Source organism: Athene cunicularia (assembly GCF_003259725.1).
Source record: "Athene cunicularia isolate RWA chromosome 5 unlocalized genomic scaffold, athCun1 chr5_part1, whole genome shotgun sequence".
Classification (NCBI taxonomy): domain Eukaryota; kingdom Metazoa; phylum Chordata; class Aves; order Strigiformes; family Strigidae; genus Athene; species Athene cunicularia.
In genome coordinates, this window is record NW_020799101.1 from 4,226,966 (window position 1) to 4,248,893 (window position 21,928).

At 42.0% G+C, this 21,928-nt stretch overlaps 1 protein-coding gene across 7 annotated transcripts in view; it reads right to left on the reverse strand.

Annotated features, from left to right (window-relative positions):
• Window positions 1-21,181, reverse strand: part of GMFB (glia maturation factor beta) — a 28,694-nt gene extending 7,513 nt beyond the window's left edge. For 5 of the 7 annotated variants that reach the window (XM_026849066.1, XM_026849065.1, XM_026849064.1 and 2 more), the window contains exons 1-5: window positions 20,992-21,181; window positions 20,401-20,450; window positions 19,388-19,437; window positions 18,243-18,325; window positions 15,940-16,013 (exon numbers count right to left, since the gene is read on the reverse strand). In XM_026849066.1, the coding sequence (XP_026704867.1) occupies window positions 15,940-16,013; window positions 18,243-18,325; window positions 19,388-19,437; window positions 20,401-20,450; window positions 20,992-21,166 (432 nt within the window). In that variant the 5' untranslated portion in view covers window positions 21,167-21,181. Of the gene's footprint in view, window positions 1-9,508; window positions 13,445-15,939; window positions 16,014-18,242; window positions 18,326-19,387; window positions 19,438-20,400; window positions 20,451-20,991 lie in introns of those variants that run through there. The other 2 variants (XM_026849069.1, XM_026849068.1) reach the window with 2 other exon arrangements.
• Window positions 21,182-21,928: the final 747 nt, after the last annotated feature.

The following is a 21,928-nucleotide window of genomic DNA, read 5'->3' on the forward strand; positions in this document are numbered from 1 at the left end:
CCGGCAGCGCCGCCAGGGCGGGGGCGCCATTTTCTCGCGGGGTGGGGTTGGGGCTTGGGTTTGGGTTTTTTATTTTTTTAATCGGGTTTTTTTTCCCCCCCATCACGCGTTGATACCTACAGCGAGACACGCCGCGGATGGAACGGGGCTCTCCCGGGCCTAGAAATAAGGCACATACCCATCTGCGACCCCACGGCAACCAAAGGGCAAGGAAACAGCAAAAAATCAATGAAAATGGAATTAAATTGTCTGTGTGTGCACATACACCCCCCACTCTGCCCGCCTTTTTCATGTAGTATGACTAACATTGCATAGGATGACTACACTGACACTCCAGTGGTTTATCATTTTTTTCACTCTCTCTAAGCAAGACATTTCTTCATGGCATTAATTCAAGTTAGACAATAAGATGTTTTTCAGGTTAAAATGTGGGAGGTGGGTGCGCAATCACAATAAATGTAGTGCCGGGCTGGAGGGGATGACCTGGTACATGTGAGCTATGGCAGGAGAAAAGGGAAATGGCAAATTTCCCTTAGGAGGAACTACTGGAAAAGGGTGCGCGGGGTGCGCCCCGAGGAAGGGTAACTGCTTGGTACAATCCCAAATCGATACCGCGTGCAGCCGGTTCAAAGGAAACAGCATAAAAACACATCAAGAGGAGAACATCACATATTTTCCTTCTGCGGGGTCATATAAAAGTCGTTTTCATTTTAGGCAAAGATACCTTGTAATAAAGGAAAGTGTGGGTAGGAATTCTGCAATCATTTCCTCCAGACGAGCAGTGTATGTAACGATTTCTATAAAACTAACAGCTGCCAAATAGTAAACAATGTTTTCTAGTGGTACACAGAATCACCTCGGTTGGAAAAGCCCTCGCAGCTCCTCCAGCCCAACCATGAACCTCACCCTGACCGTTCCCAACTCCCCCAGATCCCTCAGCGCTGGCTCAGCCCGACTCTTCAACCCCTCCAGGGATCCCGGGGACTCCCCCCTGCCCTGGGCAGCCCATTCCAACGCCCAACAGCCCCTTCTGCACAGAAATCCTTCCTCAGAGCCAGCCTGACCCTGCCCTGGGCAGCTTGAGGCCATTCCCTCGGGGCCTGGCGCTGGAAGCTTTACCTGCCAGAAAGCTTTACACACAATTAATTGTCACAACGAGAGATGAGCAGAAAATTTATTTCCATCACCAAAATAAGAGGGAAAACTGTAGCAAATGTGTGGTCTTTAGGAAGTCAGTTGTGAAGATAAAGTTGATCTTTCAGTATAAAATCACTCACCCACAAACTTGATGCTTCATTAGGCCTTATTTATGAACATACTTTATTCCTTACTTCGAGTAGCCTCGAGAGGTGCAGATACACTTATTCCCAAGGTTATTTCACTGGACTTTGCTGGACAGTATTCAAACTCCCCATTTCAGGCTTTTCCTAAAGCCATTCAGGAGGGTGATGTGCATCAGGAAAGCTGTGGAAGGTGAAGAAACAAAGGGTGTGTGCAGAGATGTTGTTATACCTCGGGACTGGTGAATGCTGGTTTTCCACCACATTATGGAAACGGCAGTTTGATCCATTTGAGGTAGGTATTTACTTAAAAAGGCACCCAGATATAGTGACCATCACTGCTTTAACCTCTTATGCCTCCCTGGTGAAGCAAAGCCCTACAGAACTACAGATGCTTTGGCACTAAGTCTGTTAATATAATTAATGAAGGAGATCTGGCTCCCTGTAAGACCCACTACAAGCCATCAGGCTCGCCTAGAACACAGGAATTTGTACCTCAAGACACATAAATACGCACTAAGGACTCTACACAGGATGATGCCAAGCCACTGTTCATAAAATAAAGGTATACCAGTCACGTACTTGCATTTGAAATTAATACTGGTTCTGCCTCAAGGAATGAAATGTTTTATTCCCTCTGATGCTTGCATACTATTTATTCAACTGCAATTATCTTGTCAGGAGAAGTGGAAGGCAGCTGTAATCTTGCACAACAGAGAGTTGTGCACTGAAGGATTTCTTGTATTATAGATTGTATATTTAAGAGAACACAAAAGGAAATTAACAGCAAATTCTCCAGAAAATGGTAGAATCAATTCTCATTTCATACATTTATTTGGGATCTCAAATCAAACAACTGACAATCTTCTGAGAATTTTCCCCAATTAAACTCTGTAAACAGGGTAATGCAGTGGTGATCTGGAGATGGCCTACAGCTCTTAATGCACTTTCCCTTTAGCCTGGACTCATTGAGTTTAATCCTGATTGGAATCCCAAGGGAAAAAGTCAGTGTCTGTTCACTTCATCTTAAATCCTTCTCAAGTATTTGTCCTTATCAGAAAACGGTCGTATAATCAGTCATAATTCAGCATGTTACAGTCTGCTCATAAGGAAGATTTATCTGAAGAAAGACTCTGGCAGGTCACGACAACAGTGCTTTGGCAGAGCGCCGTGAGGGAAGATTACAGAGCAATTGCTCTGAATTATCATGGTAGAAATGCACAGGTCAACCACATTCTTCCAGATGTAATATCCCTGGAAAAATACTAATTTCAGTTACAGATATCAGGGAAGAATCTAATACTATTGAACTCAGTAATAAAATTCCTGCTGACTTCAGTAAAGACTTTGCTGACTGGGTGTGCTGGGTTTGTGTGATGGGGTTTTGGTAGCAGGGGAGGAGTGTGGCCCCTGTGAGAAGCTTCTCGAAGCTCCCCTGCCTCCAAGTCGGACATGCCTCTGGACAAGGCCAGGCCAGTTAGCGACGGTGGCTGAGCCTGTGATGATGTATTTAAGAAGGGGAATCTGGGAGGGGGAGTGGGAGTTGTGAGGGGAGTTGTGAGGGAAACACCTCTGTGAACAGCGAGGTTAGTGGAAAAAAGAGGGGTGGGGGTTGTGGTGAGAAGACAGGCTGTGCCCTGCGCCCATGGAGATCCCTGATGGAGCAGATGCCCATGTGCAGCCCGTGGAGGACTCCATGCCGGAGCAGGGAGCTGCACCCAGAGGTTGGGACTCAGGGAAGCTCCTGCTGTCGTAGCTTGGTGCTGGGAGGATCTCAACGTGTGGGAGGGATCCACGCTGGAGCAGCTCAGGAATAGCTACTTCCCATGGGAAGTTTGTGGAGGATTGTCTTCTGCGGGAGGGACCCCATGCTGGAGCAGGGGAGGAGTGTGAGGAGGCCTCCCCCTGAGGAAGGCACATCAGAAACGACGAGTGAGGGACTGACCGCACCCCTCTTCCTTGTCCCCTGCGCAGGGGCAGGAGGTAGAGAAATCAGGAGCAAAGCTCAGCCTGGGAAGAAGGGAGGGGTGGGAAAAAGGTGGTTTTAAGATTTAGTTACACTTCTCACTGTCCTACTCTGTTAAGTGGTGTTGTTAGTGTTTGTATTAAATTGATGCTCTCTTACTTCCCCTAACAAATCGGTATTTTGCCTGTGGCCATAAAGGGGGAGTCACCCCTCTCTGTCCTTATCTCGATTCCTAAGCCTTTTGCTTTATTTTCTCCTTCCCATCCCTGAGAGGGAAGGACTGAGTGAACAGCTGCATGGACTCAGTTGCCCTCTGGGCTCAAACCACGACACTGGGATTTCAGGGGAGGAAAATCTGAATATTTATCTACAATTTAGAAGAGACTCTTCAAGTACCTCTAATGCAGTCTAGCAGAGGTCACCTTTCTGCACACCTTTTACATACACGTCAGAAGCAGCAAAAGCACACAATCTCCCCACCCACTTATCTCATTCATGGGCTAATAGATATCAGGATGGAGGACATTGGTTCACTGCTCAATCTTAGATCAGCAGGATGAAAAAGGTCCCTAGACTTGGGAGTGCACCAATTTCCTTTCTGAACCAGCAAAAATATCTTTTCCTTTTGCACTAAATAACTCATCATTTGAATCCCTGTTTAGACTCTACCATTATGTAGGTGACCACATAAACAAATTAACGTTATAAATTCCTTTGCACGTGAAAGTAAGTCTCAAGAGAAACAAGAACCACATTTAAAGCTCAACTTCAAAACACAGGCACTGCCAGGCATCTCACCACATCTCATTATGGAATCCACTCGTGGCCTCAATCCCTCCAACATTTACTGTCAGATGGCAACAGTTTTCCTTTAACAGGCTAAATACTGAATAGTCAACCTGCCCTTTTAATAACAGGGTTTGTTTTTCTCTTGCAGTGTAGAGCTCCTGTTAACAGCTCTCCGTACAATTCTAAGCCTATGGCATAATACCAGCATGTGTGATCAGGCAAAGGGACCAATAATTATTTTTTCAAGAACTGTTTTATAATGCATTTCAGGATCTGGCCGCTCATTAACAAAGTAAGAGGGGGATTTTCCAAAACATTCTGCGTTAGCCTCACTGTAGCAGCAATGACTCCAAAACCATCACCCTTAGTCCTTAGCTCTTCAAATAACAACTTTAAATTCTGATCCAAATATAAACCAGTGCAGCGATCTCAGCCTGAATAAATAGAAGCTGAAACCATAGCAGTAACTTTTTAAGATGGTGTTATGTCTGGTACTGAATGACAACACTTTTAAAAAGTCTCCCTTGTTAATTATTTCACTGCTAATTGTTTTAGCAGAAACCCTGTCACTGCTGGATACGGTGGGAAGGTTGCCTCAAGGTAGTCAGGGCAGCTACTCCCTGGGACAAATGAGGTGTTCACTCTTCCACCCGCCTTAACATCATTATTGTTTCTGCCCAGAAGGAGGGAAGAGAAATGTGGCTTCCATTTGGTGTCAAAAAAAAACCCCAAATACACAGGGCTTGGTGTCTTGTCAACAGCCAGAAGACACAGCCCGGCTATCACAACCTCATGTTTCCCCCCAGCAGCTCTGGCAGACCCCAGCAGATCTGCAGCATGCGTGAAAATTTGAGGAGAATAAAGAGTCAGCATGGAACGCAGGAGACCTTGGTCTCCCTGTTCTCCCATGGACGTCCCATGTGGCCTTGAGTACGGCATCCTCAGGCCCAATGTGTATTTACATGCTTAAATCGCACTAAGTAGGATTTCGGAAGCGTTCATCTACATCTAAATGCCTTTACAAATCTTGCTTTTGATCTCTCCAGCTATAGCCGTATTATCAAATCAGCTCAAGGCTCTACCAGTGCTAGAAATCCACCCCCTTGGTTGTTCTTGAGTTAAGTCCGGCCCTGCGCTGGCTCTAGCTCAGTAGCAGTTCCCCCATCCCTCGGGCACGGGGAGCAGGATGGGGTGCCTGGCTCACACTCCACATCTGCTTCTCCAGGCCATGTGAAGGAGGTCGCAGTAGCTCCAAGATCTTAGGATTAAACTAGCAGGAAGGTAAGCAATAGCAGCACCGGCATAGGGAATAAAGGTGTAGAAGATCTCTGTAAAACAAGAGCAGCTCTGCTTCACCTCAGATAGGGAAAGCAGGCTTATGTTAGACTGTACTTACAGACCTTGGAATGGGGCCATCGACGGAAAAAAGGGCTGTTGAGTAGATGCATCTATTTTTCTATCCTTCCAGTAATATAGCCATACAATTTGTTTTGTACTTCTGAACCAAACAATTGCACATTCACAGTTGGAGGTAGAGTATAAATATTGTCTCTAGCTGATCCCTTGATCCAGTCGTCCTAGCTGAATTAATCACACTCGCAAATCAAGCCAGGATTTGTTGCTGTCAGAGCAGATGGCCAGGCAGACTGCATTTGTGAGCGAGGCGGGCGCATTCTCCTTCCAATTATCCAGCAGCATTTTCCAACGGCAGATATTTAAAATGAGACATTATTTTGAAGAAACGCTAAATCTCTCTTGTTCAATAAGGGCACTGACCCCTAACTTTCTGCTCTACTTCTGCCCTCTAAGGCTTCAGTGAAAGTGTAGGATGGCTGGTGCCCCTTTTCCCTTTCAACTGAATTCCCATTTTCTGCAGAAAAGAGGTGACAACAACAGATGCTGTTTGGCATGGGGATTTCGAGGGTGCGTTATATTAATCGTTGAGCTGAGCACTGCAGAAGGGGGAAGAGAAGCACAGAACAGCAGGAAGGGTTCACAGAGCGCCTTTCAAACAGCCTTGATGGGATGGGACTTCCCCATGGCAGTAGTAAATTTGCCGTGAAAGACAGTGGTGCTGTTTTCCCCAGCGTTCACATCTGTTCTGCATTCAGAGTCTTTCTGGCTGATAATTGCTCTCTTCTCCCCTCTGTCTCCTGCTGAGGAACTGCTGGAGCTGTCAGGGGAGTTTCAGCTGAGCTCAATCACCTTCTGCGTGAGATGTCTCCCTCACCACCAAAGGTGAACAAGGTTAACCCGGAGTGCGTCTGCAGTCCCTGAAGGAATGAAACACGACAGAACAGTCCAGAGGAGACGATCCCCCTGCGGCGTGACAAAACGGACCACGCTGATTAACTACATCCATGCAAATGTATTAAAATCATCTCCTTCACTTTATGGGCGCATTGGGGAAAAAAAAAAAAAAAAAAAGAGAGATAGAGCCTAGACCAAGGCAAGGCTGCCCAAGATCCTGCACATACACGCTGCAGCTGACAGCCTGTTATCCCAAGATCACATCATCTTAGTAGCACCAAAAGGAACAGCAGATACAGAAGAAAGCCGCAAGAACTGGGAGGGGAATGATGGCCAAGTGATGTGAATACAATTTTACATGCCAGTGGTGTCCTAATCACTACCAGAGAATATTCACTGGTTAGTATTTCACCATTTTCCTTCACTCTTTTCCATAAAATGGAGCGTTAATAGAAAAATTTAGGTATGTAACTGCTCAGCCTCACGCTTAACGTTTCAGTATAGAGCCTGGCAGATACAAATGGGTATTAATTGGAGAAATTAAAAGCTAATGCCAGGGCTCCTTGTACTTCAGAATTGTGTTTGTTAGAACATGGCTGGAAATGAAGCTTCCAATGCCTTGAATACAGCTCAAATCAAGCCAACCCACTACCTTACACAGCAGCCCAGAGGGAGGTTGCCAGTTCCCCAAGATGACCCCAGAGATATATTTTGAGAATTCCTTTTCTTCGTTAAGCTGCAGGAACCTATATGCCTGCATATCTGGCAGTTCAAGACTGCTCTGTATGAACACCAGGGCTTCCTCTCAGACCCCAGAAAAATTCTCTCTTCCCCAGCAATTACAGTTTAAGCTGTGTACCCAGCCCAGCATACAGGACTGAATCCCAGGGCTCAATACCCTTCTGGAGGAGATGGGGAAGCAGCAGCTACTCCACAAACTTGGTACTATCTCCACAGCTCTTCCTTTGCTCTTAGAGAGAAGCAGTTGCTTGCCCTAAGGGAAGACCTTACAGAGAACAACTGCTACCGAACTAGAGTCCTACATGTAGAAGAAAAATCCAAGAACTCCAGCACTAAGATCTATAAACCCCTCTGTGCAGGCTTTTCCACGAGAAGCTGAGTGTGCTTTTTTCCTAGCCAGCCACATTTTGGGAGATTCACGAGTCTTGATCTGTTTTCTACTGTAACACAGGAACAATCCAACTAGACCAGGCCAAAGCTTTGTTGGGTCTCTAGGGCAGCTGGTGTGTCTCAGGTGCCAGGAGAGATGCCTCAGCCAACCCCCACCATCTCCCCACACAGGTGGTGAGGTCTCCCCTGCCACTGCAGAAGGCCCTGGGGGGCATCACCAAAACTTGTAGCTCGTATAACCATGCAAACTAAGGGGTGCAGAGGGTGTGCCACCTGTCCTCATTTCTGTTCCGGGGGTGAGGCCCACCTTAAATCATCACCCCAACCTTTCAAAATAAACCCCAACCACTCCTGTACCCACCGAGTGCCTCGGGTCTCTGTCCCACAGCCTCCCTGCCAGCCCCCAGCTCCCAAGGCTACTCAACATCCAGCCGTTCTGCCTCTCAGTGGCACCCTATCACTATCTTACCTGCTTGTGCTTGACTTCCCCACCCTCACATGCACTCAAACACAACGTGACAGGACCTTTGCCTGTGAGGAGCGGGTACAGAGCCACCTTGTACTCCAAACAGTTCCACGACCCACGGGGGACATGGAACAGTAGGCACAGACACGCTCACAAGACCCTTTGACCAGCACATACACCAGCAGTTCCTCAGCTCCTCTAGAATCAACTACATTTCTCCTCTTCTCTGCGTTATCCCCACAGACCATGAAAAATCAAGGGATCTCCTCAGCAAACTCTCTCTGGCCCTGGGTGAGCCATCTATTCACAGGCCTGGAAGAGAACACACCAGCTGCGCGTGAACTCAGGCTACACATACAATGCAAATTTATACCACTGCACAGAAGTTTTCCATTTTGTTTCCTATTCCCTTCTCTAGTTTTCACTTTAATGACCGCTCAACTGCCCTTTTCATATAACTATTACAAGTCAATGACCTTTTCTGAACGAAAGCAGCTGCCCTTCAGTTCACATCCCTAGATCTTCTTGCAATTCCCTTTAGTCAGCTTTTGTTTTTACTGTCTCAGTAATCTAGCAGTACCAGTAAACTATCATTTCCTAGATAAGCGTACTCAGTGAACAACAGAGAATGCCACAGGACTCCACTGGTGACCTCCTCCTCTGATCTGAGAGCTATTTACTCTTTTTCCCCCCATCCTTCCCTTTAATCAGCTATTCTTGAGAACTATTCTTCTCCCACAGCAGCTTAGCTGTTCAGGTTTTTTTTATCCAGAGCACTTGGCAACAGATTTTGTTGCAGCATACTTAGGTGACCAAGATGCCAATCAAGAGCACGATATGCGGAAGCAGCTCTACATTTTCTCCTTCACAGAGCAATCTCACCTGAGAGAGAAGGGGGTTACTTCTATCATGTGTAACCTACAGCCCATTAATGCTATTTTTCAGCACTGGCAGAAGCAATGTACAGCAGCTACCGAAGTTGAATTCCTTAGATTATCTTTCACAGTTTTTTCAACAATATGGTTAAAAAAAAACCCTTTCAAAAATCTGGAAAGGAAGAAGCAGTTAGCAAGAGTGAGGGAAAGAAGCGCTTGCATCAAATTAATCTAGTGGTCTCTTGGACAGGAAAGAGTTGAGGCAACAACTGTGAGAAATAGGTACAACTAAGTTCTTTTGACTCCTTTAAGCTTTGGGGTCTCCTTGACACCTACTCTGACATTGTTCAGATGGCACCTGTGCTCTCTATTGTATTTCACAGGCCAGGAGCCTTGACCTTGTGTGAGAGGTGCCACACAAAAGTCTGGACTTCAGAATGAAACCAAGCCCCCACACTGTCCTGCAGCTCACAAGTATCAATACTGAGTTGTGCAACACACAGCAGGGGAAGAGAAGGGCAGTTATCCTGCAGCACTCCATCGGCTGCTGTCCTCTCCTCTCCCTTGCTGCCACCCTTCACAACCGATAGAAAGAGGAATTATTTTAGGCAGAAGAACAAGTGAAGGAGCACAATCAAAACTCCAGGAAGCTGAGAAAAGGAGAAAAGTCATAGCCAGTACTGATAGATTTTCCCCACCAGACACCCATGCTAGATGTGCTACTTTGCAATTAAAACAGGGCAACAGAACCTCTTAATTAAACATTTTATTTAAACCAATACAAGCACCATGCTTAGCAAAAAAGATTTGGTTTAAAGTAAACATGCAATGTGAACTAGCAGAGACTAAACAGCATATGGAAGTTGTACTGGTTACTGAGATTTTCATGGAATTGCCAAATTCTCAAAACTGGCCGTGAACCTCTTGCCCCTTTTACCACCCGCAGCACTGGTGCCAACCCCGACATGTCACAGTACACAAGTCACACCAAGTCTGGATCACCTAACAAAAGCTGGAGTTTCACTGCACCCCGTCTCGTGTCCCACTGCCTCCATCTCACAGTTACTAAATGTATGTATCAAAAAAAAAAAAAAAAGTTGCATGACATCTCCGTTTTGAGCACACTAAAGGGAGGAATTGAACTCCCTTGCTTTGCATGTTTGATTCAGACCCCTGGTACCAGTTTAACACTGTTTCTGGACTAGCTATTTTACAGTTAAAGATACACAAATGGAATCCTGGCACAAATGCGTAAGATGCTCCTTTGGAGAAGTGAAAAGGTGTCAACACCCACATTATTGCCTCCTTTGATAGATCAAACCAGCATTCATGATACTAGAAACACACTTAAACTATCAGATACCAGCATTTAATTTTTTTTTGTTAAAAATATTCAAACAATACAAGTCCATTTTATGGGCTGACATGCAAACTCATGCTTTAATTCAGCTTACCATCAATTAACAGGATTACAAGAGCTGTATCCCAGCCATCTATTCAGTATTTAAAGCAAACCAGATTAATCATGGCAGAAGTCTCCCTTTGAGAGACCTTTAACTCCAGGCCAAGGATTTTATGGCCAACTTACTAACTCCTGAAAAATAGGAGCTCACAATGGAAAATGCTGACTCTCAGACCTTTAGCTACAAAGGCTCCCATAGGTGGCATTAATTTATGTGGTCCTTTAGTTTGAACCCTCTTTAAAGATCTGAAAATTCAAGACAAATGCATGATTACAGATGGGCAACTCGCTAGTAAAGCACAGTCAGAACATACTGGCCTTCGGAACATGGACACACCTGCCTGCCACTGATCTTAAGGGGGCAGCAGCATGAAAAATACAGTTCTCAAGATACACTGGGAAAAGGATGTTACAAAAACAAGTATTTGTGCAGGAAAGATTTTGACATAATTAATGTCTTTGTTTAATCAAGTATTAGCACTACCTGTATCTCAAGAGCCTAGGACAGTAAGCAGCAGTGTTGTGTCAAAACACTGCACTGGAAACTAGGAAACCACAAACAAGCCTAGAACAGCAAACATCCTCTGCACACACGTTCTCCAAGTACCTGCAGCTGCTTCCTCACTTCCACAGCTCTGAGAGGGGAAGGAGGTACAGCTGCCAAGAAAGGCTGTTTGAAGAATAATACTGGTGGGCTGAGCAGCATCAACATCACCTTTCACAAGAAAGTGGGCTTTAACACTCATCAGGATTTGTTTGCTTTCAGCAAGCCTGGAGGGGCAGCACCCAAGGCAGAAATTGCTTAAGTGGAGGCAACAAGAACATCCCAAGTGAAAGGACTCAGACTGAAGATATAGCTGCAAGTAGCCATATTTTCTTGGCAGAAGGTGGAGCGACCCAGAGAAGAACCAAATTCAATCATTTGACTGCAGCAGCTCCTCCCTTCTCCTCCTGAGACAGGCCCCTGTTGCAGTTGTCAAGACCCGTGGAAGCAGCCGTTGGATGCTGGCAGCCCACCAGTGTACAAAGTACAATGACAAAGGTTATTAATCCAGTTTTCCCCACTGCAAATCAAGCTGAACGTTACAAGAGGCAGGTTCCCTCTCGCCCACGCTGTACTTTGACATGCCTCACCTTTAGCACCATGCCAACAGAACAAGACCCTTGCTGTTTCAAGACTGATGCTTAAATGACACTATTCTTTAAGCCAAAGTCTTATTTATACAATGTTTGTCAAAAAAGACATTGTTTTTATTGATCTGTAGTACAGAATGATCAAGCAAGTCTCATAATCAACATTTTTTTTTGTCCAGGGAAATGAAATTGTTTTTCCAGTTCACTACATCAACACAGAAATTTAATTTCAATTACAAGCATTTCTTTCCTGCACTGAAAAAAACAACAACAAAAAAAATCAATTTAATTGGATCATTCTACCATGTATTTTGAAAAGCTCCTCTCAAGTCAGATTTGGATACAAATAAATGAGCAGTAACATCAAACTAAGAAGAGATTTACCAACACTGAGGACCTTTGCAAATGAATTCCTTGTGATCTTAGAGGAATTAGTGTTTTAACACTAACACAACATATGTTTACAAACAACAACAACAAAAAAACTTCTTTCAGCAAAGGTTTCACAGCATGAAATACTGGCCTCCAAATTTAACACTGCATTCCTTCTCACCAAACAGAATTGTTAGGGCAGCTGTATTTTAAGGTATGTTATCAACAGGAAGCTGCTCTTACGCAGATACTTACTCAGTAGCACAACAAACACTCATGAGCAAGATAGTGAGATACTGTCACGAGTACTCCTTTTGCCACTGCATGGGTTGAACACATCCCATAGCAGACAACTACTCTATTCAATATAAAACAGACCTGTAAAAAGACCGGTCATTTATAAAAGTTAAATACTATTTTCACATTAGAATATTTGCTGTTTCAAAGAGATGAACCGTAAGTAAATGAAAATCAAATTATCACTTATGCAAAAGCTTTATCTGGAATGTAATTTTTGACCAACAAGCAGTTAAGAAAGTTAAAGACCGTAATTAAAGTACTCAAAAGCTATGTGCGGCCAACTTTATAACAAAAGAGATATAAATCACTCAATATCATGAAAAGCTTTAACCTCCTGACTCCTACAAATGGAGCAGATGACCAGAATTTCAAAGAAAATGAGGTTAGCTTTGTGGGTTTGATTTTTTTTTTGTCTGTTTTTTGTTTTTTTACAGATGTCAACTGCAACACTAGGCACTAGGAAAAAATGTTACTTGGACTCTTTAACAAAGTTTTTACCAAATTTGTAATAAGTGGCAGTGTAAAATTCTCAAGTCATTTTAAAGCTAACAAATTAAAGGCACACAGTATTAACAGGTGTTCATATTACAGAAAATGAGCAAAGAGGTAAACTTCTTAACAGTGTAGTAAGTTATATATGCAAGACATCTGGTATGAGAGTAACCAGAATTGTAATTCAGCCCTTAAGTTATCACCTAGTTCCTGTTAGACTGTATTAGCATGAAAACTGGACAGTCAAAGCTTTGTCCTGAAATTTAGTAAGATTGACTCAGTCAACTGAGGAATTACTGGAATGACAAAAATTAGTTCCAAGAATTTGTAAAAGTTCACATGGACTCGATGGAAAGGAAAATGGTTGGATTTGCTGTGCAAGGATTTTGTCTTTTTAATACTAAATGCTTCCAGAGAGTAGTTTCCAAAATTGAGATGACATTGTCCAAAAGTTTGAAAAGTAAGTGACAGTACACAGTTTCTGCATATAAATGGCTAATATATGTCATAAGGATGCATCTGTAGCTCAGAAAAAGTTAGCGTCAGCTTCCAAATTATGTTTGTAGATAGTTATAAACCCAGCACTGAACTATTTTAGTTACAGAAATATTAGTCACAAGAGTGCAAAAGGAGTCCCTGCAGAGAAGTATTCCCTTTTAACAGGTACAAATAAGGAAACACCTGCAAAGATTTGTTACTTCAAGGAGACAGACCTGCTATTCTTTGCACAAATTCTGCACAAGAGATATACTGCAGGAGACAGATGTAAATACAGTGCATTTTTTAGATGTAAGTATTCATGTCTGGTTCCAGTATTATCAGGATGGTACATAAATACTTATTACAGAGGTTTTCTTAATGGAAGAAGCCCAGTTTCTCACGCAGCCACTCTTCAGTTAGGTCTTCTGTATTTCTTATTTCAAATACCTAAACAAAATTGCATTGCATAAATTCTTGAGGTGATGGTACTTGAAAGGAATAAGCATTCAGTGCAATCAATACCTTTCCATGCAAACTGCCTGAGCCATAATAAACCAACGGAGAGTTTTCATGTGCTTTTTTGAATGAATCAGTTAATATTCTAAAGTAGTATCAGTGGAAAATACCCAAGACTAAGTGCAAGGAATATTACTAATGTGAACAAGAATCCCATAATTCCTATTTCTAAACTTGATTCTTCTCCTTTAAGAATATGTGGGAATAGCACATATACTACATTTTAAAGTTACTCTGAAATGGCACCATCTGATATGCAGTATCCCAGCAAGAAGATTGTCTATTTGAAGAATAAAATTAATTTAACCTCTGGGCTGAATTAAGCCCAAAGTTCAGGAGTTTTGCTCAATCCCAGACAGTTACTCCTCCTCTGAACTGAAATAAATCCACAGTATCCAGTAGCATACTGTTTTTCTTGTAAGAAACAAGCCTGGGATACCTCGAAATAGAAAATTGGGAAAAAAAAAAACAACTAAAAACACCACCCCAAAACCACCCAAAGCTTTGCAGAAGTTTTAAACAAATCTTTAACATTGCCTTGAAGTAGGAAACAAGACCAAAGTCACCAATATACTCTTCACATGGGCAAGTAACTGTTTCGCTTTGGATTTTTTTTTTTTAATATCCTTGAGGAGAGGCTAAGTTAATTCTGTATTGCTAACTGGACTCCTTGAGACGTCCACAAATGGATCATCTTTTCAACTAAGTAAATTTTACAGATCCAAAGGCCTTCAAAAGTTTCTTCGAGACAGGGAAACAAGAAAAATATTTTAACTGGAGATGACTATTCTGACAACACTGAAAATAAAGCTATGTCAGCACTAAATCAGTTATCTGCCCTTCTAATGGTATGAAGTACACAGCTGCAAAAAGCATGCTCAGGGCCAAAGGAACAGATGGGATTTTGTAAGATTCACAAAACAAGCTTCTCAGTGAACCTGCTGTTGGGAATGAACTTCCTGTTTAGTCCTGTCCTTAGCCCCTTTTGTCATTTTGATTTTTTTTAAACTCAGGAAACAATTCAAGTTTTGTATCTTTTCTTCCTCATTTCTCATCTCTGCTGGAATGGGCTCTGGACACTGCTGCTTGTCTTTAGACAGTGATCCACTACTATCAACTAATACTGATTTTTTTAAAGGTAAGGGAAAAATCCTAAAATTCAGTTAGAAGAACAGATCAGCTTAACAGAAGCCAAGCTAATATGCAAGCCACTGAAAAAAAACAAGAGGACTGAGTTGAGTCACATGCAGAAATCACACCAGAAGGAAGTCACAGCATGAGCTAAACTGAAACACAGCTCAGCAAGGGGCAAGAATAAAGCACATCTGAGGAGCAAGTAAGCAACCCAGATTGGAGACAGCCTATCTTCTCCAGCTTTGGAAGGAAGATGATCATGGACCTCCGTATCTACTCCTAGGCTTTTATTGAAAAGACTTTTAGACTGAATTTCTCCTACTTGACAGGTGATAGTAACTCCAAAACAGCTAAGCCCCAGGTTTTCACCTTCTCATCAACTCTTCCTTCACACTCACTGCAAACTGCCTTCCTCCTTAAGGAATTATTCTTTTCTATCAGAGGTGCTAGAGCTCTCAGGCCTCTAAAACACAGTTTCAAAAGATGTAAAAAAATATTTTTGGGGGCTGTACTGATTGCTTCCACCATCTTCTCTTCTGCTTCCCTCCTATTTACTCCTGTCAACCTGATGCCTAATTTAAAAGAGAGCTCCTTTCTTATGAGGTACAGCAGAAAAGGTAGAGGTTCACAGTTCTCTTCTTGGCCCAACACACATTTTTACTGGGATGTCTGAGTACTCAAGCCAGGATAACGGAGTCCAAAAGGGAACGGTGCTGTTGGGGAATGGTGAAGTCATTTCCCATTGTATGAAAAACCTGTAGTGACCACTGAGTCTATTTAGTTTTACTGGTTGAATCTAAAACTTTAAGAAGCCTAGCTGCCAATTAAGTAGAAATTTCAAAGATCCTCAAAATGACAATTGGGTGGCTTGCTTTTTTTTTTTTTTTTTTTTTTTCCAAATCTATCCTAGGCCTACTGAGCAGTGATTTCTTCAGGCCTCAGTACTAGAAGCAGCAAAGAGGAATATTTACTTGTTCAGCACTTGGCACATATGTTACTTATTCTGAAGGCTATGTTATATTAATATATATAGTAATATATATTAATTTCCCAAAGATGTCCGTCCTAATGATGGATATTTTAGTTTTAGAGAACACTGTTCTTCCTGTACCTTAAAACTCCAGAAATCCTCATTATGTACTCCTCTCTTCAGCCTTCCTAAAACAGAATCTGTTCACTGTAATTACAAAGTTTCATAACACCCTTCTTGCAATAGGTTCAAACAAGACACAAAACAGCTTCTGCAACCTGAATTTAAGGGGGAAAAAGTTATTTCAACTAGTCAGTTATACCTTAGTGAGTTCAGCTGTCTGTACAAGTTTATTCTTGCTTCCAGCATACATCATCTGCTGTTCAGGTTTACATCCTGTATTTGTGTGGAAAAAAAAAGAGGTTTTGTTCAGTTATTTTGACTGCAACACTTCAAAAATAATAATTTTTTTTAAAAATAAGAATCCACATTGAAAGCTGAACTCTCCATTCAGAAAAGTGACCTATTTCTTTATATACATTATCATCCTTGCTCATACTTTCATATCTAGCACTTGAAAAGCATTCCCAGAAGTAACAGTTGTGCAGGTTGAATCGGTGGTCTCAACACGCACCTGTATTTCTGCTCAGAGCTAACGTCAAATATTGCAGCAGACAAATTTGAATCACAAGAGCTGAAGCAGCAGTACCTCCCGCCACTACAGCAGTGTGCTGATTACACTTCATTCAATCCTTCGCCCTCTTGCTATTTCTGGAAAATTCCCATGTGTTTGCTAGTTACACTTACACATATCTTTATAGCATATGCCTTTTGAGCTGGAGTCAAACTGAGAACAAAACAAGTCAGCTTGAATTTGTCATTCTTTCTCCTCATCTTCCCCCAAATCCCCCAACTGAATTGGTAGCTCAGAACAACTCCCCCCTCTGCTGTCCCAGGCACAGAGCAGCTTCAGTCACCGTTGAAGTTAACCTCTGTGTAGAGTCCCAGCTAACTGAACATTGTTTTTGACTCCAGTATCAGCCTAATGACTAACTTGAGTTTGCAGAAATTTTTTTTGGAACAGGAAAACTCAAGGAAAAAAACAAAAAGGCTTTTCTTTACAAGCTGCTTGTTTAAAAGTTTCTAGATGAGAGTACTTTTAAATCTTGCCACCCATAAAGAACATAGTCTAAGCTCTCTTTTCCTACAGAGTACAAGTCTGCCTGCTTTGCTATTTCAAGGTCTCCTGGGAAGTTTCTTACTGCTCTTCTCACAAAAAAAATCTACCCTTCAGAAGAGAAGTAATGCTTCTAACATTCATACAAAGATTCTCAGGTAACTACAGAAGAACATGCTCACTAGTTGATAAACTCTTTACCTACCTAGTTTTTCTAGTTCTCGGTAATGAAGGATAAACCAATGCAATCAGTTTGTCTTCTTCTAGAGGATAACAAGGATAATCCAGTAATAGCAGCAAGCTACCCTATTACAAGTCAGAAGACAAATGGAAGCCACAAGAGCAATTCAGCTCCAAGTTCAAATCAAGTCTCAGGTTATATGGCTTCTATTAAATTACACAGTTCCCTGCACAGGTATGTTTATGGTGAGGGTTGCTGTGACACAAGCAGAGGAAGCTACTGCTCTGTATAAATTTGGGTCTATCTAAGATTACAGTCTCTTTCTCCTTGAATGTAGTCTGTTCACCCAGCACCTTCACCCGCCCAGATCTGGGTTATGGAGCCCTCTTTTCCTCTCCTTTTCACCCATAGTTGTGACAGCCATTTAGACTTTCACACCACAGCACTGTTTTTGAGGCATCCTCTGCTACTGCCCATTGCATACAGCCCCTTGTGGACAACCCTCCTCTGGAATCCCAACGCTTTTAGAGACCTGTTCCTTTCACAGGTAAACATGGGTTCCCTGGTCCTTCTGAGGAGGAGAAAAATTTCTTCCCACTCAGTCACTAACATCCCAATAGCAAGATGGACAGAGGTGAAGAAACACCCTCAGAAGCAGAGGTGGTGTCTTCCAGCCCTCTCCTCACCCTTTTCCTGAGCCTTGTCTGGTCATATTTTGAGGATTCCCTTAGATTTGAGGAGAGGGTGACAGGCAACATATCAAGTTAAACAGCCATGAATAGATGCAGAGTGCTCCAGGCTCCTTTCCTTTACAGGAGGGTGTTGCCGAGCACACCCCTGAGAACACAGTGGGCAGGCACGGTTAGAAAGACACCTTTTGGGCAGCTACAAACTAACAGTTCTGTTCAGCCTGCAGAAATGGAAAAGAATAAACCTCTTCTATCATACACCCTAAGCGCTCTAAATGTGAAACCCCAAAGGCAGTGAAAACCTCCAGCAACTAGGCAGATTTGGGCAAATGAAGTGGTTACACTTGTCAGGTGACGGTGAGGATGGAGCTAAGACACTAGAGATTCCTCTCCACTAAAGAAGGTCTCCAGATGATGCCATAGCTTTGGAGTGCCTTGCTGCCAGCAGTGGCACAAGCAAATCCAGCCTTAAGCATCTGAATCACTATGTGAGCATTAAATGCTGATTTTATCTTCCACAGCAAAGAATATTCCCATATTTACAGCACACACTGCTTCCATTCACAATATTCACTCACCAACTGGACTGGAGAAGATAAAGCACAATGGGTAAGAAACTCTTCCATCATCATGCTGATACTTGTAACTATACACAATAAATGTTTTTTCTGAGGTTAAAGAAACTAAGAAATCAATGATTTTATTAGGATATAACCCTCAGTTATCAGAGCTTGATGCAGACACAAATAAGTTGCATTCTAGAAGATGCTTTAAATTCAATAAGCAGTCTCATTGTCCTCCTGGTTTCACATCCATATCTGACCTTCAGAACTTACCCTGCCTGCCTTTACCAACCTCTACCACAGCTGGGCATGAGGGCTGGCTCTGTATTATCTTCACATCAGAGAGCTAAAAATCACCCTTTCAGCACAAATATTCCTCTCCCATCTTTGTAAGAAGACTTCCCACACCCACCAACATGCTTCTGGACTTAGTGAAAGTCAAATTCTTTCTTTGCAGACTAAGCACTTCATTGTTTCAGGTATTTTGCTGAATTTGAACTCAAGTTTTTGCTAGGACTCCTGCTTTAGAGCCTCCTACTGCACTGTGGTCATGAAAGACAGAATGGCATGTGGAATAGTGCCAGCCAGCTTTTGAGGATAATGGAGGCAGGTATTTTCTTCACTTATAATTTAAGTACCCCTCTTATTTCATGCAGTTAATGAATAATTTACTTGGACTTTTCTTTTTTTTTTTCTTAAAATATAGGGATTGTTTTCTAAATCACATGCCTACAGCACTCCCAGAATCAGTAACTGCAGCAAAATAGCAAGGGCCATATGCTGAGAAAGTACCAAAACAGATCCTAAGTTACACAGGCACTTTTCTATATTTAGAATTAGCCACATACAAAAATGGTACATTTTACTCACTTCTTTACATTAACAGCGGTGTGGCTTTGATTTACTTCCCCAAACATTATACAGTCTAAAAAGAAACAAAACCTCAGGAAAGGCTTAAAGGTGTCAGTCATTGTTTCAACAAGCGGAACAAGTGTTCAGTGCATCATGAGAACTGATCCCTGGATTATCTCACAAACAATATACCAGTAAAATCACACTACAGGCAAGTATTGGCCTAAAAAGGTGAAGTCCAACTTGGAACATTTTGAACAGCTTCCAGGAGTGAGTAAGCCCAAATGCCAGCAGCATAAGAAGGATATCGAGGTTGTCTCTCAGGCAGCTCATCTTTTAGCTCATCAGGAGAAATACCCTGGTAACATTAAACACAAGCAATATTTGAACAAATGATATTGCACTTGAAGGTATATGCACTATGAAGGCTAAAGCAGAATAATGAAACAGTGACACTGCTGAAGTTAGATGTATGTCTACAGTTGAACTGATAACAATCTCACTCAGATTACTAGAGCAGTTTAGGAAAACGTGTGTGCTAATAGATTCCTATGACTAAACACAGAATTAATGTTAGCATGAATAATCATCCCTATTTTAGGCATAATGAGTTTTGAAAACATTTTTGGCTCTCGTTGGATATGCTGGCAGCTACCATGCTTTTCCTAACTCTAGTGCTAAACAGAAATAAGCAAGCACACACCAGAAAGGCTCTGTTAAAATCAGCTACATAAATGGTGCTTTTGAAAAATTCAGTCCTTCCTCTTTGAGCAAACAAAAACAAGAGTCCCCATTCTACTGAAATATTACATTAACTCCTAGATGCTAGGGAATAAGAGCTAGGGTTAATGCTCAAATCCCTGGGAAGGATTTAATTTTGCCCTACGTACCATTAAGAAACACTACACGCTGAGCTGACCTTATTAAGCCACCTATCAAATTTAGAGTCTGCAAAGGATTAGCAACCCTAGCTTCTAATTGATAGCAGATCAGCTCAGAGTCAAATATGCAGATTTATGTGGAAACACAGCAGAAATCTCTTCAAAAAGCCAGCAGGTGCCAAAGATGCTTTTTACATAGTTGTATCATAACAGCTTTAAAATAACTTTTTTGTGCAATTAATTAGTCAACTCAATTGCTTCTGCCTAGCTCCACTATTAATAGTGCTGTGCTTTACATGCAGAGTGACCATGCATTTAAATAAGCTCATGACCCAAATTAGATTAAGAGTTTGATAACAATTTGAAACTAAGGCAGTACCTTAGAGACAACAATACATTGCAGGCTGAAGATACTCTTATTTACAATTCATTTAACAAACCTCATGCTCCTCATCCAGTACCACCAACTGCTTATCCTTGTCGATTTTCACTATAAATCAAAATAAAACATAGATCAATGGGGTTTTTTAATCAATTTATACAATGTGTGCATGAAGCTTTTTAACATTCCCCCAGAAGCATACTCCTTGTGCTTCCATTCTGCTTCTTCCGTCTAACCCATGATTCCACAAAACCACTGAAGAGATGTGCAGTCTGAGCACTGTTCATTGCGACACATTCTGCTCAGATTTCAAAGACAGAAATGTCAAACTCCCCTAAAGGCTACAAAATTTACAAACTCAAAATGACTGTGCTTTGACATTTTTCACTATAATTTGACAAACACTGGTAGACTACGAACCATAATTAAGTATAAATACTCTACTAAGAACAGATGCAGTCTTGTATCACAGAAACAGTGTTGCTTTACTGTTAAAATTGCAGGCAGAATTGGAAGCACCAAAGTTCATACAAGTAACAGCCTCTTGGCTCACATTTACCTGTTACAGCAACATTACATGAGAAGGAAAAGAGAAGATAGGATTTTCTGCAGGACCTCGCAAGTTCTCTCAGACACGTTTTTAACTTACTTATAATGGCAGCATTGTTGGTTTCTTTACGAAACCGGAATTTTCTCAGTTTCTCCACCAGGTCTTCAGCAACATCACAAACCACCAAAGATTCACTCTGCAGAAAGGAAATGGCACAGGGGAGGGAAAGATAAATCTTTCTAGTAAACCAGAAAAAAATCCCCGTGTCACGCATACGTGCGCATAAAACCTACTGAAGTGGAACTGCATGCAACTTGCCCAGCGTTTCAGAACATATAAATAAACCAGAGAAACCATGGATGAAAGCAGTTTTTAGAAACACAGTAACAGAACACTGTTTAATATGCCTCCTCAAAACCACTCAGTTAGCTAGAAATATTAGCTATTCCTGAACCGGGATTATTCTCGTAGCTCTTAGAAATAAACACATTTTACAGTTCATTTGCCAAGTCAAGTCCTGAAATAAGGAAGCCCCTTAGAGTGGCAGTAAACTGGCTAAAGTAATTTAAGCATTTAAAATAGAGGCTGAATTTCTTCTTTCAGAACAGACATCAAGGGTCACCGCTTATCTTTACCACAAAAATATTAACTGAACTACTGAGATTTACACACACAGAAAGCATTTAAGACACGTTAATCAAAAAGCATGCATATTTTTCCCCCATGTGCTTATGTTACTAACTGCAAGTTTTCAGAAGAAATGTCCAGATAACATATTAGTCATCACACTGAAGATGGGGAAGGAAATGATTATTTCACAAGCAACCATGCAGGTTATCTCCACTACACATGCAATTTTTAAGCAGCATCAAGCCAACCACTGCCATTTCCTGAGCAACATTTTATACCACGCAACCTCCATCGCCACAGTTAAGAGATGCATGCCAGCCAGATGAAGAAAAGTTATTTAACATCTCCAGCTTATTCATATTATTGTTTTTGTACATTCCTCAGGCATCAAGACTCTTGTGCCAAA